The 16,698-nt window shown below is 42.7% G+C and overlaps 1 protein-coding gene across 4 annotated transcripts; it reads right to left on the reverse strand.

Annotated features, from left to right (window-relative positions):
• Positions 1 to 890: 890 nt before the first annotated feature.
• On the reverse strand, positions 891 to 16,573 carry UCHL5 (ubiquitin C-terminal hydrolase L5). 4 transcript variants are annotated; one of them, XM_036354595.1, is made up of 12 exons: positions 16,342 to 16,546; positions 14,245 to 14,377; positions 13,366 to 13,429; positions 11,040 to 11,145; positions 10,410 to 10,535; positions 10,266 to 10,327; positions 10,058 to 10,188; positions 9,525 to 9,588; positions 7,527 to 7,629; positions 6,437 to 6,544; positions 4,428 to 4,526; positions 891 to 1,558 (listed from the first exon to the last, which is right to left on the reverse strand). In XM_036354595.1, the coding sequence occupies exons 1-12, from the start codon at positions 16,405 to 16,407 to the stop codon at positions 1,514 to 1,516; spliced, it is 1,107 nt and encodes a 368-aa protein (XP_036210488.1). In that variant the 5' UTR covers positions 16,408 to 16,546; the 3' UTR covers positions 891 to 1,513. The 4 variants fall into 4 exon arrangements, with proteins under 4 accessions (XP_036210488.1, XP_036210487.1, XP_036210490.1 ...); XM_036354594.1 differs by having other exon boundaries at positions 6,437 to 6,547; XM_036354597.1 differs by lacking the exon at positions 14,245 to 14,377 and having other exon boundaries at positions 16,342 to 16,573.
• Between the last annotated feature and the right edge of the window lie 125 nt (positions 16,574 to 16,698).

A 16,698-nucleotide genomic window follows, 5' to 3' on the forward strand; every position in this document is an offset into this window, starting at 1 on the left:
TCACACTGAATGAAACGGCCTTCACCTACCTAACCATTAAATGAGATTTCAGAAAGGGAAAAAGTGGAATGAGCCACGGAGACTGTCTTTTAAATAGCCCTCCTTTTTTTTTTTTAACTTTCCACATAACTAACTTTTATACATATATTTCTGGATTACTCTTTATTCGCCCATTTTCTCTACCCACTGGGGTCATGACTTAGGACCCAGGCAAGGACACAAGTCAGACTTCTTTATTCCCTGGCAGAAATTACCACAAAGGGTCACAATGCATTTGCCATCATCAAAAAAGCAGATAATATAAACCATTCTATATATATATATATATATATATATATAATTTTTTAAATTGATTTCAGAGAGAAAGGGAGAGGGAGAGACAGATAGAAACATCAGTGATGAGAGAGAATCACTGATCCGCTGCCTCCTGCACACCCCACCCTGGGTATCAAACCTACAACCTGGCTTGTGCCCTGACCGGGAATCATAAAGTAGTTTTTAAAATTTCCTTTAAAGTTTAACTTAGAAAAGAAGATTAGGAGCAAGAATAATATTTTTATGAAATAAGAAAAGCAACTCCCAAAGCAATGGGAAAGAAACCAAAGCCTCCATTGAGGGCAAACTGCACATGTCTCTTGGGAACTGCTGGACTGGACTACTTCTGTTCAAATTGCCACATAAGGATCCTGAACCACCACTCCACCCTTAATTGTCAAATCTCCAATATCTTATAAAAATGCAGCTCAACAGCTTGAAAAAATGTTGCCCAGCTGAGTGTACCACCAGAACTCTTAAAGATATACACTTTGTTCTTAACCTGAAGTTTTGCTTTGAGATAAGACACCTTCCGTAAACAGTTTTACGTAAAGAAATAACCCCACACACTTAGAGAGTTTGCGAAAATAAAGTTGGGATGTTTATTACTTTTTCTACCGGCAGCATGAAAATCACTAGAAACTGTACTTTTGTCCTTTCAAATAATCTGCATTAAAATCATACTTTTCCAAATAATTGATATAGAAGATAAAATTCAGTTTAAAAATCCTCAAAATATTTAGATATCAAAGACAGAAATACTGATTTTTTATTCCATTAATGATGAGAACGAGATCCAGTTTAATCAAGAGCTGACATTTATAAATTCTAAGCATTTAAGTGAGCTAAAAGATCAAAGGATAATGATACCAGTTACAGGGAGAGAAGACCCTCTTTGCGTTTTCTAGACTCATTATGGTAGCTACGTCTGCGGGGCATCACAGAAGTTCTCAGATCCAGTGTCAAATAATGGGATTTGGGCAAGTGCTCTTGACATCACCTTTATTTAACAGGCACTACATGCACACGATGCAGGTAGGGGGCGTTTATGAATCCATGCAGTAAAGACAAGACGGACTGGACTGCTGCCCAATGTGCACTGAGCCAGTCAGGGTGCTGCTCCACGTTCCTCATGCTCAGTGGTTTCCATGGAAATAAAGGCAGAAGCAGAAATGTGTGCACACACCACAGCATCTCTTCATTTGGTCTCCTGTGCTTTCTTTGCATTCTGTTTTTCTTTTGCCTAGAAATTAAAGATAGTATCTTACAAAATCCCCAAGGTCTGTTTTAGAGCATACTGACTGTGTCTGGCATTTGTCAAAAAACCCGCTATTCGGTACAGTACTGTACTTGTTTTTCCCTCCGCTGTATCACAAGTTGCTTAAGAGAGAAGAGGTGCCCTGACGGGTTTGGCTCAGTGGATAGAGCGTCGGCCTGCGGACTGAAGGGTCCCAGGTTCGATTCCAGTCAAGGGCATGTACCTGGGTTGCAGGCACATCCCCAGTATGGGGTGTGCAGGAGGCAGCTGATCAATGTTTCTCTCTCATCGATGTTTCTAATTCTCTATCCCTCTCCCTTCCTCTCTGTAAAAAATCAATAAAATATATTAAAAAAAAAAAAGAGAGAGAGAGAGAAGAGGTGTCTTATTCCTGTGTACAGCCAGAGGCTTTAACAGAGTGCCCGACCTATAGCTGCCGCTGGATAAATGATGAGTAATTAAAACATTTCAAAAATTTTAATCAAATAATAATCTGAGTTCTCTTCAGAATCTAGGGCGAGAACATTGCATATAGACAAGAAATAAACGCATCTCAATATTGTCTATGCAATGTGAATAATGAAAAAACAGTTTGGAGAAACAGACAAAAGCTGCAAGGTCAATAACAACCTCTTCAATAAAACAAATGCAACAGCAAGGACAGACTGTACTGTGCTCCATTAACACCAGACATTCACACACTGCCACCCTGTGTCCACAATGGGAACTGCGGTTCTAATACAAAAGCTGAAAAGCTATGTTCTCTAACTATGCTTTTTAAAAATAATCTGGAATTATACTGTCATTAAACCCAAACAAGAATTGTCCTTTTCTAATTGCACAAAAATGTTTATGCACAGAACAAAATTTTAAAAATTTGTTTTTATTGACGTTGGAGAGAGGGAGATATTGATTTTAGGAGACGAAGAAATAGAAACATCAATGAGTAGAATCATCAACTGGCTACCTCCTGCACACCCCCTACTGGGGATTAAGCTCATAACCCAGACAAATGCCCTGACCAGGAATCAAAACATGACCTCCTGGTTCATGGGTCAACCTCAACCCCTGACCCACACATGCCAGCCCACAGAACAATTTTAGAGCAAAGTACATACATTTAAATTTTCTCAAATAACATGTGTTTGCTCCTTAATATTTCTATATAAATGTGATATAACATATCCTATGATTTAGTCGGTCTTATTATTTTCAATCGAGAACTATTTCATAGTGTTTCCTACAAAGAACACAATAGCTAGGTGTTTTGTTAAGAGTAATTTGGAAAATCACAGAACCTTAACTTAATCTAAAACTTTAAAAATCAGTTTCCTATCTTGGACTTTCATAACCTTAATACCCTGAGATATATAAACAGAGAAAGGTGTATCACAAAGAGAAGATTTAGCAGTCTTCTGCAGTAAGTTCTGCGTTTAATGGTTAAGTTGAAGCACACATTTTTTGGGATCTGGGTAATGAGGTACACACAAAAACCTTAACTCTCACTTCATATTATTTAGAATGTGTGATCATGTATCTGTGCTTCATAAACTTTAAATTTAATAAGGAAAATATACCTACCATGTATACTCTGGTCTTTGTTATCTTTTTTAAATTTTATTTTTTTTATTATTTTTCCCATTTTTAATTCTTTTTTGTTAATCCTCACCCAAGGATATTTTTTCCATTGATTTTTAGAGAGAGTGGAAGGGAGGGGAAGAAAGAGAGAGAAATATCAATGTGAGAGACACATCGATTGGTTGCCTCCCCCATGCACCCTGACTGGGGCTAGGGATCAAGTCTGCAACCAAGGTGTATAACCTTGACCGGAATCGAACCCGGTACCCTTCAGTCGTCAGGCCGACACTCAATCCACTAAGCCAAACCAGCTAGGGCTAGTCTTTTAAGTTGAAGTTTCAATATTTTGTTTGCCTAGCAGTGTCTTCTCAAAGCATTTCTGAAAATGTGGTACACACCAGCTGCCTTAGAGTCATCGCTTAGGGGGTGCGGGGCTTATTAAAGATCCTTCCTCTGTATCAGAATATCTGGGGAGGGGCCAAGGAACATGTATTTTAAAGAGTATCCAGCAATGGGTCACTTTCAGAAACAATGATTTACGTATAAACATAAAAACAATTGAAATGTGTTTCATTTATTCAACAAGTATTTTATTTAAGTACCTTAAAGAAAAACAATCTTAGAATATTTCATTAGGAGATGCTAGCTTCCCACCCTTAGAAAGAATACCAGCTTCGGGATAGGGAAACTAGTTCTTAGTCTTAGCTACATTTCTTTCCCTCGCCAATGTCCATTCTAGTTCTAAATTCTGTGATAATTCAATTTTTGCTCAATTAAATAAAAAAAATCTATTATTTCAATTATTAACAGTAAGATTTGTTAGTAGCTTAAAAAAGGGCAATGTTTTAAATGTCATTCTAATATAGCACAGCCTGAGTTGTGACATGGAGGATTCTAGGAGGTGAAGCAGTGGGGCAGCCCTTATTTCTAGTTTAGATATCTGGCTGAACTAATGCTCATCTAGAATATAAAACAAATAAGTAAAAGTCAAACAAAAGTCAAAAAGCTTCAACACATTTTACCTCTACTTAAGCTAAAACAAACATTTCTTTTTGAGAATCTAAATCTAATTTAATATAGTCAATAATACTGTAATAACTATCTATGGTGACGGTCCCTAAATTGTCAGCGGTAACGTATATAAATGTCTGCTGTGCTGTACACATACAAAATAGTACTGAATGCAAACTGTAATATAAAAATAAATAAATTCCATAAGGACAAAAAAAATGGGTGTGTGTGTATACTAGTATATATTCAGCAGTAAAATCCTTACCTTTTCTACTAGTGGTATTAACTGCTGGTGTTCTGCTAACGTCTTTAACAATTCCATAATGAATGGCAGGTAATTATGTTTCCTTCTGATATTTTCAATCTGAAAATAAAACAATTATCAAACCATACTAGCTTTGCATTTCTACTAAGTTTCTGACATTTTTATTTTGCATACAACTCAAAAGTGAAATGGGGAAAAATCCTCCATTCTCAAAAGAAAACTATTAGAAATAATGAGATCCAGTTCCCACTGAGAATAAACATGGAGAGTTTCTGAGCATGGCTTACTACTACTGGCATAATTAAATCAAAACTTTTTATAAAACCTAAAAATTTGGAAAGCAAAATTTAAAAAAAATAAACTCAAATTGGTAATAGAACCACACCAAGAGAAAATTTTTCAAGTGAATTTCAAAACATAGTATTTTGATTATACATTTAAAATAGGATATATCCTAAGGAAAAAATTGAGATTCCTGGTATTGTTATTCTGAACGAATATATCTATATCTATATATACCTATATATAGATATATATATAGATATATATATGCGCACGCGTGTGCACGCACACACACACACCCACACATATATATCCTATCCTATATAACAAAAGCCTAATAGGCTAAGTGTCCAGTTGTCTGGTCATCCGTTCAACCAATCAAAGCGTAATATGCTAATGATATGCTAAGGCTATTCAACTGCTCGCTATGACATGCACTGACTACCAGGGGGCAGTCAACCAGTCGCTGACATGCACTGACCACCTGGGAGCAGAAGCTCCAACCAGGTTAGCTTATTGCTGGGGTCCAGCTGATCAGGACTGAGCAAGGGCCAGACATGCCCTGGAGTCCTCCCGCGGCCCCTCTCCGGTCCCGATCGTGCACCAGTGGGGTCCCTCGGCCTGGCCTGCACCCTCTTGCAATCCTGGACCCCTCGGGGGATGTCAGAGAACTGGTTCCAGCCTGATCCCGCAGGCCAGGCCAAGGGACCCCACTGGTGCACAAATTCATGCACGGTGCCTCCAGAGAATGTGTGTGTGTGTGTCTGTGTAGCATTAAGCATATAAAAATCTCTATATACAAATGCTATATATATGTAGCATAAAGCAAATAAGTAATTATGTTACTGTTGTTAGGAACCAAGATTTTCAGATTAAGAGAAAAGATGCAAATGCTTAACTTCAAGTATAAAGCCCTTTAATTCTAAATACGAGCATTAATAGGAACTCTCATTCTATTTTTCTCTCCAAAAATGAAACAAAACAAAAAATACATTTCTTAGCTCTGAAAAGGTCTAGAAATAAAGGCCAATCAGTATCACTGAGTACCCAGAGAGATGGTTTCTAATACCACTTCCCACCAAAGGACCCAGGGCTTCTTGAAGAAATGGCTGATTCCAAGTCTGAGGTGGGAAATGTACAAGATGGGCCTGAAACATCAGTCACTAGGACAGAAGCTAGAAAGGACGAACAGTCATGTCAAAGGACTCAGGAGACAGCTTGCAATGACCTCTACTGGCCAAAGGGGGGATAATTTGAGCATCAGCGATATCTGCAGTGAACTGAAGCATCAAATAGGTTAAAAATCTGTTCGTAATACTTTTTAAAAAATTAAAAAGAGCCGGAACCGGTTTGGCTCAGTGGATAGAGTGTCGGCCTGAGGACTGAAGGGTCCCAGGTTCGATTCCAGTCAAGGGCATGTGCCTGGGTTGCGGGCACATCCCCAGTGGGAGATGTGCAGGAGGCAGCTGATTGATGTTTCTCTCTCATCGATGTTTCTGGCTCTCTGTCTCTCTCCCTTCCTCTCTGTGAAAAATCAATAAAATATATTAAAAAAAAAAATTAAAAAGAAAGACAGCTCACTAGTTACTTTTGTAGAATGCCAGGGAATCAACTCATTCTGAGAACTAGTAAGTAATGGGAGAAAAGTGGTCACTATTAGAAAAACCTTCGTGTCAAAATATACCGTTCCATTTTAAAACATTAAAGGAACACATTTTTTTAAATACCTTGTATCTTTTTAATTTCTGTACTTCTTCTTCGATGAGCATCTGATTTTTGGCGAGTTCTGACTGAATAGCACTTAGCATACTACCCTGATCTGTATCCATGGGTTCCTCCTTAGGGGAAAGGAAAGAAAAACACACCCTAATAACTGAGGCTTAAGTGCAGAATATTTTCAAATGATACGCACAGTACAATTCCTTTAAAATTTTACCCTTAATACAGTAACAGAATTCCAGCTGAATAAATGCAATATTCAAGGATAAAAACCCTAAGTAATACCTTCCATGTTTCTATATTCTGCAATACATACTGTTTGCCTAAAAGTAATCTATACTGTAATATATTTAAATCTATACCCTTCCATTCAGCTATAAATTTGCTTAAATATACTCTTAAGAAAATGTGGTCAAAGAATGTAAAAAGATCTTTTTATCTGTTACTAATTCTCTCCAATCCTATTTACTACAGAAAGATAATCATAAAGACTAGTAAAGATTATATGTGGGCCTAAATGTACGCAATTGAGCCCTAGCTGTTTGGCTTGGCAGGGTCCCGGGTTCGATTCCAGCCAAGGGCACATGCCTGGGTAGTGGACTTGATCCTCAGTAGGAGGGAGGCATGAGGCAGCTGATCAATGATTCTCATCATTGATGTTTCAATCTCCCTCTCCCTCTCTGAAAACAATAAAAATATTTTTTTAAATAATAAATGTACCCAATTGATTCTGTGAAAAATGCAGTCTAACTTGCTTAAGTGACAGTAAATAATTGCTAACACTTATTTAGCACACACTACTCCTCAGTCACTGTTTAAAGTGGTTTTCATATATTATCTCAGTTAGTCCTCACAACAACCTTCTAAGGTAAATACTATTATCCTCATTTTACATAAGAAACTGAGACAAAAGAAATACACTCACAGTAATGCATCCACCACAAGAACTGAGTCTGGGCAGCCTGACTCCTGAGGGTGTTCTCTGAACCACCACTCAGGACACTTGGTTCAGTCTACGTTTGAAAAACAAAGAGGGAAGAAGGAAGGGTAAATCCTTCCCCTGAGAAAATGACTAAGCCGGAAAACATGGCCACGAACCTCAGCAAGTTGTCTCTGCAGCTCGGCTATCTTCTGTTCATATATCATTTTTCTGTCAGACACGATGGCCATTAAGTTAAATCGAATTTCACCTTCACTGTACCTAAAAAAAGGTCAAGCTTATAATGTAATAAAGAATAGTAACACTATTACAATTAAGAGAATCTGCTGGGATTGCCCCATGATTCTCTGGGAGATCAAAGTCAGTGGTTCATGTATTGGAAGATTCCACACAGTGAAGATGCCCATTCTCCTCAAATTGATACAAATGTTTCACACAATTTCTGTGCAAGTCCCAGCAAGAATGTTAGCAGATACAAGTTTATACTGAAATTTGCATGGAAGGCGGAGGGTCTAGAATGGCTAGAACAATTCGGAAGCAAAGGAATAAAGCAGGAGGTGGCACTGTCCCTGATGACAAGACCTAAGCTACAGTAACCAAGATGGTGGTGCTGACAGACACAGATCAGTGGAACAGGGCGGTGAACCCAGCAACACCCCACACATACGCCCATGGTTCTGTCCCAGTGTGGGACCAGTTCCGTGGAGGAAGGACGGCCTGCTCACCCAGGGGTGCTAGAGCAGGTAAGCAGCCATAGGCCAAAAAAACCCACCCAAGACATGTATAAAAGTTAACTCCAAATAAATCACAGACTTAAATGAAAACTGTTCAACCACAATAAACCTATAAAAGACAATAGCAAAATCTTTGGAATCTAGGGCCAGGGAAAGAATTCTTAGACTTGACAATAAACAGACAATTCAAGGGGATTGAGAACTTTTGCTCTGAAAGACCAGGCTGGGAAGAGAAGCATGGGCTACGGGCTGGGACAGAGTATGTGCAGACAATGTGTCTAAGGACGGGCAGTATCTAGAGTAGGGAAAGAACTTCAAGGCTCAACCGTCAAAAAAAAGAAACAATCTAATTACATACAAAATAGGCAAAAGGCACACATCCTTAGTCACTAGGGAAATGCAGATTCAAATCATGATGAAATATCACTACCCACCAATCAGAATGGAAATAAAAAACTGACAAAACCAAATGCTAGCGAGGCCGTGGAGAAACGCTCCCTCGTACATTACGAGTGGGAATGCAGAATGTACAGCCACGCTAGAAAGGAGTTCGGTGGTTTCTTAAAACATGGAACATGCCTTACCATACAACTCAGCAGTGTGCTCTTGGGCATTTACCCAGGGAAACGAAAGCTTAGCTTCACACACAGATCTGTCTACATGTCGGTGATAGCTTTATTCGTAACAGCCAAAACTGGAAACGATCCAGATGTCCTCCAGTGGGTGAGTGGGCAAAACAATGGTATATCCATGCCACGGACTATTGTTCGAACAGATTCAACTATTGATACGCTTAACCTACAGGAATTTCTAGAGAACTGTGCTGAAAGGAGCCAGTCCAAAAAGGTGACACGCAGTACGATTCCATTTATATAACATTCTTTAAATGACAAACGTGATGTGGGGGGTGGCAGGGAGGGAGGTGGTTGGGATGGGCGGGGAGTATCTAGAGTAAGAAAAGAACTTCAAGGCTCAACCATCAAAAAAGAAACAATCTAATTACATACAAAATAGGCAAATGGGCACCTGAGGACTCCTGGGAATTCCTCGGTGCCTTGACAGTGCCAGTGTCGGCATCCTGGCTATGGCACGGCAATAGTTTTGCAAGGTGTCACCAATTGCAGGATGAAGAGCACACAGGATCACTCTGCATTCTTTTTATAACTATCTCGAAAAGTTTAATGAAGGAATATATGCTCAAAACAAAACTGCAAAGTAACTGCATGAAACATCTAATTTAATGGAGATCTGCGTTTAATTCCGCTAACGACAGGGCAGGATCTAGAGGTTTTCCAACAGATTCCCTGAACCCAGTAATCAAAGGCAGATAGGCAGATAGGCATAAAAATGAAATAAAAGTTTTTTTAAATGTTTAAAAACCAAACCAGAATGTTATGCGAAGGGGGTTAGCGGAGCATTTACTTCTGTATCCTCTTCTCTATGACGGGCCTCACGGCGCTGATCCAGTCGTCCTGACTGCAGACCCCTGGAGAAAGGGGGAAGATTTCCGTCAACGAAAGTCAGTATCAGCACCACTTCATATCTTTGGTCCAAAGCATCTCTCTCCTTTTATAAATAATTTAGGAAATTCAGGATGGTCAAAATCCTTTTAGCATAACTGTGTTCAGCTTCCATTCTTATTTATTAAAATCAATAAAAATACATACACTTTTCTGAAAGTTAACTAAAAAAATAAATAATAAATTATGTCATCTAAGAGTTCAAATGTTTTTCTCTTAGAAAAAAATTAAAGGTTCCAACTGAATTGCAGTGGTCACCCTTCCTATCTGTTAACTTCACGAAGGACTGAAGAGCGAGGGGTGTCCTGAGAGCGCCCTACGTCGTCATCATCGCCGTCGCCGTCCCCTCCAATCTCTGTAGCATGGAGGCTAACACAGAGTGAATTCCGTTTGCTCCTGGCCAAGAGGGAAACAGCAGGAACAGGAACCGGTTACCTAAGTCAATTGGTCCCTCCCGCAGTCCATCCAGTTCATAGAGTCTTCCGTTCACAGGAACGTAACTGACAAAGTGAAACGCATCTTCTTCTTTGGTTGGTGTCTTCGCGTCGAATTCGAACATCTGCTGTCTGCAGTGAAGAAGGAAGCAGTGAGAGGCAAGCAAGGCGGGAAGGACGCAGGGTCCACTCAGCACCCCATCTCTCACCTGGCGAAGCTGTTGTGGACTTGTCGGATCACATCGGAGTTGCTCAGTGCCAAGCCTTTCATCTAAAATAATTTGGAAAAGTCGCCCATTAAAACAAGAACTGTCACAAAGAGGGCACTTGCGGAATAAGAAGGTGGTACTCACGGCTGCATCAAAGCTTTGTGAAAATTCTTTAAACTCTGACAACGTCTCTCCTAAATGGACGTCTTGATGAGTACAGTTCAGCAACACACTCACTATGGCTTGCGTAGCACAAGCATTATTAATGACCTATCAAACAGAAAAGCGGAGATACCATCAATTTGTTAGAAAACAGCCTGACCAGCTCAGCAGTTGAGCGTCCACCTATGAACCAGGAGGTCACTGTTTGATTCCTGGTCAGGGCACACGCCCGGGTTGTGGGTTCGAATCCCAGTTGGGGGGGGGAGACCTCACCTCCCTCATCAGTGAAATGGTAGCTAGGCAACGATGTTTTACAGAGAAGCACTACCAAACTGTCCTTCCTGGGTCTTCACACACACACAGTGATTACTAGGTCATTTCTTCCCTCAACATTTTATTCATCAATGATCAGACACACACACCTCCAACTAGAGCATATGATTAGCCTCAGTCAGCCAGTGTTACTGCCTCTCTAAACGGATGCAGATCTTTGGGGAGCTCAATAATTTTGAAGAATGTAAAGGGGTCCTAAGACAAAAAGTTGAGCACTGCTACATAACAAACACATGGGAAAGATTGTTCACAAGACTTCGGCGTACCCAAGGACCATACCTGCTTGGCAAAAAAGATTGTGTCGAGTCTGGAGTCCTGAACAACAGAGCCTGCTGGTTCCTCTCCTGGCTGCCACTTGAAAAGAAAAATTAGCCCGTGAACTGGCCTACAAAATAAAACACAAATTAGTGACACCACAACCTGCTGCTGCTTTTTATTTTTTTTAATTTAATTTTATTGTTTAAAGTATTACAAATAGTAGTACATATGTCTCCTTTTTTTCCCCATTGACCTTCCCTCGGCCTCCTCTACCCCCCAGCACATGCCCTCACCCCACCCTCCCAGTCTTGTGTCCATTGGTTATGCTTATATGCATGCATACAAGTCCTTCGGTTAATCTCTTACCCACCCCTACCCAACACTCCCCAGCCTTCCCGCTGTACTTTGACAGTCTGTTCAATGCTTCTCTGCCTCTGTATCTATCTTTTTGTTCATCAGGTTATAATGGTCTTTATTATCCATAAATGAGTGAGATCACGTGGTATTTCTTTCACTGCCTGGCTTACATCTCTTAGCATAATGCTCTCCAGTTCCATCCATGCTGCTGCAAATGGTAAAAATTCCTTCTTTTTTATAGCAGCGTAGTATTCCATTGTGTAGATGTACTAGTTTTCTAATCCACTCATCTGCTGATGGGCATTTAGGCTGTTTCCAGATCTTAGCTATGGTGAATTGTGCTGCTATGAACATAGGGGTGCATATATCCTTTCTGATTGGTGTTTCTGTTTTCTTGGGATATATTCCTAGAAGTGGTATTACTGGGTCTGCTGCTGCTTTTAACACATTGACAGTATATTACATTTTACTTGACTACTTAACATATACAATGCAAATGAAGTAAATTCAAATTTTTTTAAGGTTTCTATTGCTCCTCAGTCACTAGAATGTTGCCTGGCACAGGCTAATAAAACTTAAAATTATATCAGTTAAAAAAGAACTATAGTGAAAGGCTTGTTCTCAAATCTGCGGATTATTCATTTCTACCTTGTATCACTTAACTTAAACAAAGGAAATAAGAACAAAGCAAAACTAGAAGAAGCTGCCAACCTAGACTGAATTCCAACGCATATGAATAAAGTTCAGAGAGGATGTCTGCAGATAAATGGCTGATAGCACACGCAATATGAAATGCAGAGTCACTTCATGTCATTCTCAGACTCATGAACAATCCTCACGGAATTGTTAGTGCGAATGGAAGCTGTCATCTGGTACAGTCCTGAAGGCACTGTTGTGGCCCAGGAAACATCCAGTCAACCCTCTAGGATTCTCTCCAGTCTCTCTCACAACTGCCTGCCATGCAATAAAAATCTCTCCTCTCCTTTGAAGCCAGTTCCAAGGCCCATCTTTAATTAACCTTCCCTGACCACTCAGTTGAAACTGATCTCTTATTCCATCTACAGTGACTGCGCTTTTTGTGGGGAAGGGGGAGGTGGGGAAGCAAGCCATCCCCTTCTTACTATGAAAACAGAGGCCATATCCCAATGGTCCCCGCTGTCCCTGTTAGAAGCCAACTTGCCTCCAGCCAAGAACTTGCCCACCATGAGAACTCCCCTGGCCTCCCTCGCAATTCAGGGTCAGCGCTTGGGGGTAACAAGGTGGGCAGCGAGGAGAGGCTCAGAGGGGTGGTTCTACACAGGGTGGGGGAAGAGGAAGGTAATTCCTGGCACCCGCATTTGGAATCTAGACTGCAACCTCCCAGAAGCACTGTGATAATGTGTAGACAAGTTTGCATTACTATTAATATGCATTATGAAATATGCTTTTGTAGACTGACCTCTTACTCATGTCTCTCATGCTAAAAATGTGTTCCATGTTCTAATCCATGATCTAGCTGTGAATGCTGTAGAAATCAACAAATTACTTTGTTGACATGGAATTACAGGGACTTAGTTTTTTTGTTTGTTTTTTTTTTAAATATATTTTATTGATTTTTTACAGAGAGGAAGGGAGAGGGATAGAGAGTTAGAAACATCGATGAGAGAGAAACATCGATCAGCCGCTTCCTGCACATCTCCTACTGGGGATGTGCCCGCAACCCAGGTACATGCCCTTGACCGGAATCGAACCCGGGACCCTTCAGTCCGCAGGCCGACGCTCTATCCACTGAGCCAAACCGGTTTCGGCGGGACTTAGTTTTTAATCCCTTGCAAGCTACTTATCTAGAAGCCTCAGGTTCATGGTTATAAAAGGAGAGTAGTAACTCCTATCTCATAGGACTGAAAAAACTTTAAAGAGATCGCGTATTCAGCCTAGTGTAGTCCAAGAAAAATAGACAGCTGTTTGCTTACATGGAGACAATTTTTAACACAGTTAATATTATACTCACTTTAATTTTTCAAAATTCTCAGGTTCTAAACTCCATATCTCTTCTACCTGGGCTCCTCGGCAACCTGAAATAAGAAATTATTTCTTTAGAAAACAAAGTATGGACTCACTTTTCTCCAGCATTAAATATTAACTAAAAGGTGTGCACATTTGGGATGATAAGACATGAGAAATTAAAATGGTAAAACTGACCAAGTTCACAGCCAAACCCTAGTCTAGCGGTTCTCAACCTGTGGGTCGCGACCATCGGAAAACACATATAGCCTATCAGATATTTACATTACAATTCATAACAGTAGCAAAATTACGTTATGACGTAGCAATGAAAATAATGTTACGGTTGGGGGTCACCACAACATGAGGAACTGTATTACAGGGTCGCGGCATCAGGAAGGTTGAGAACCACTGGTCCATCCTGTACGATTTTCTAATCATCTGCAGTGGGAGTGTTTGCCTTTATGACTAAGTTTCCGGATCGCGCCTCCACTGACACGCTATCCATGTCTGTGCCTTCTCCACGCCTTCTGCATCCACTTTTTCCCCTGTCGCTAAGCTCTCCCAGCTCTGCCCTTGGCCCTCTTTTTTTCTTACTGTACATTTTTTAAGTGCTAAGAAATAACTGCCACTAACAGCGACTTCTCCTAAATTTTTATTCTATTCTCTTTTCAACTACCTCAGAGTATTTGATAGAATTTACCAGTGAAACCGTTTTGGCTGGCGTTATCTCTGTGAAAAGATTTTAAATTATAATTTCAATTTCTTTAATAAATAAAAGGTTAAGGGTTACCTATTTTTCTTGATTGAGCTTTGGTAATGTGTCTTTAAGGGAATGTGTATATTTCATTTAAGTTGTCAAATTTACTGGTATACAGATGCTTACAATATCCCCTTATTATCCTTTTAATGTCTGTAGATTCTGTAGTAACATCCTCTCTCTTCTTCCTGGTATTGGTCATTTGTGTGTCCTTTCCTCTTCTGATCAGTCTGGCTAGAAGTGTATCCATTTTATTGATCTTTAAGAAATGGGTTTCATTGATTTTTGTTTTATTTTTTAATTTATTGGGATGACATTGGTTAATATGATCATATAGGAGATTTCAGGCATGGGTTTCTTTTTATTGATTTCAGAGAGGAAGGGGGGGAGAGAGAGAGAGAGAGAGAGAGAGAGAGAGAGGGAGAGGGAAACATCAATGATGAGAGAGAATCATTGATTGGCTGCCTCCTGTGCACCCCACAATGGGGGATCAAGCCCACAACCCATGCATGTGCCCTTGACTGGAATCGAACCGGGGACCCTTCAGTCCACAGGCTAACGCTCTATCCACTGAGCCAAACCAGCTAGGGCTCAGGTGTGGGTTTCTATGTTACAAGGTCCGTATATTGCATGGTGCGCCCACCACCCAAAGCCAAAATTAATGGTTGTACCTCCTCCTCTCTAACCCATACTTCACATCACGCCAATCATCTCAGGCTCTGACCATAAGAGACCTCTGGTTTCTCTCGCTTCACTCCAATCTACTCTGCACACTACACAGGTACACCTTTCTCAGGCCTAACACACGTCATTTCAGCATTCAAATACCTTTGACGGTGAAGTCCCCGGCGACTGCAGGGCAACGCAAGCCATACAACAGAGCATACAATCTGGCCTCGGCTGACCTTTTCAGCTTCCGACGCAAATAAATACTCCTCCAAGTCTGTTAGGTTACGTGTTAGTCACTTTGCTAGCTGTTCCCTAAGCCACACGTGTGGCTTGAACATCAGTGTTTACCTTTTTCCTTCTGCCTGTGTTCCTGTAACATTGGTTCACACTTCAAGACAGCACTCAGCACACTGCACCATGGTTTATCCACATTAAAAACCCTCACCCGCGCCCCGCGTGGCTCAGGGGTTCGCCTGTGAACCAGGGGGTCCTGGTTGGATTCCTGGTTGGGGCACATGCCCGGGTTGGGGCCCGATCCCCAGTAGGAGGCATGTAAGAGGCGGCCGATCTGTGCTTCTCTCATCACTGATGTTTCAGCCTCTCTCCCCTTCCCTCTCTGAAGTTAACAAAAACATATTTAAAGAGGAAAAAAAAAGAAAATCCCCCAGAGCCTACCAGGGTACCTGACACATGCTAGGTCCACAATCTGCGCTTGGTAAGAGATAGTCCAAATATCCAGCTATGCACAATGGACAGTGTCTGTGCCGACGTTTCATTTTTACCCCGAGTACAAGTTCTCACCTAACAGCTAGAATTAATAGCATTCCAGGAAATGTTACAGATAAAACGAAACGCACTGCCCCACCAAAAAAAAAAGAGGCTAGGAACAGGGATGAGCAGTGCAGCGCGCTGGCTGTTCCGGGTGGAGGACGGGGCACCGGGCCAGGAAGAGACTGCCAGGCGAGCATGTGGCCTCCGGTCCGGGGCGTGAGCTCGGGGCACACGCCTCGCCGGAAGCCAGAGGCCGGCGGGGAGCAGACGGGGCGGCGCGGCCCGCCGGTCCCACGCGGGCGCACACTCCGGTGTCCTGCTCGGAATCACCAAAACCTCGGGTTCCGGGGCGGCTGGGGCCTCGGGCACCCCGCCCTCCAGCAGGCACACCCCGGCTGCCCCTGCGGGACGGGCGGCCTGCGACGCGCACCTGGGCGCACCTGCCGGGACGGGACCGGGGGCGCGCGGCGGGGGCAAGGGCAAGGCTGGTGCTCAGGGGGGCAGGGGAGCTGCGGGGACTCAGTGCAATGAAACAAGTAACCGGGCGCCGGATCCTGCGGCGGGGCGGGCACGCGGGGTCCCTGCCCGCGTGGTGTGACTCTCAGGATCTCTGCGGAAACGCGACCGCCCGGGGCTGGGCAGGGGGCGGAGCCCTGAGTGTCCCCTCCCCGAGTCCCTCCAGGTGCCCGGGAGTCGCCGGCTGCTCCTCGCAGGAAACCCCGCCGCGCCCGGCTCGGCCTCCCCCGTGACCCCCCGGCCCAGGACGGTGCCCCTGGCTCTCACCGAATCCTTTAATGAGCTCGGTGAAGACGCCGGGGTCGCTCTCCATGAGGCACCACTCCCCGGCATTGCTCGTCATGGCCCCGGCCACACGCCGCCCCGCTCCACCTCGGACGCTGGCCGCCACCGGCACCCGCTGCCGCCGGCCACTGATCCCTGCGAACCCGCCGCAGAGCTCGTCCGCCCCACGTCACCCCGCCTACTTCCCGACAGCCTCCGGGGCCGTCCCAGCAGCGCGTTAGAGCGCGCGAGGACGCTCTAGCCACCCGGGAGCCAGCGACTCTCTCCCCGGGGCCGCGCAGGACCCGGAACGGAACCGGAAGAGGCGGGGCCTCAGCGCGCCGGAGGAGGTCACATCCG

The sequence above is a fragment of the Myotis myotis genome, unplaced genomic scaffold (genome assembly GCF_014108235.1).
Source record: "Myotis myotis isolate mMyoMyo1 unplaced genomic scaffold, mMyoMyo1.p scaffold_m19_p_21, whole genome shotgun sequence".
Lineage (NCBI taxonomy): Eukaryota > Metazoa > Chordata > Mammalia > Chiroptera > Vespertilionidae > Myotis > Myotis myotis.

Excerpts from the sequence above, each read along its gene's own strand:
- UCHL5 (XM_036354594.1), bottom strand. The coding sequence starts at position 16,407 with ATGCCGGGGAGTGGTGCCTCATGGAGAGCGACCCCGGCGTCTTCACCG. Across the intron at positions 7,630-9,524 it reads ATAGAGAAGAGGATACAGAA|GTACAGTGAAGGTGAAATTC; the intron begins GTAAATGCTCCG and ends ACCTTTTTTTAG. Across the intron at positions 6,548-7,526 it reads TGCAGAGACAACTTGCTGAG|GAGGAACCCATGGATACAGA; the intron begins GTTCGTGGCCAT and ends CTTTCCCCTAAG.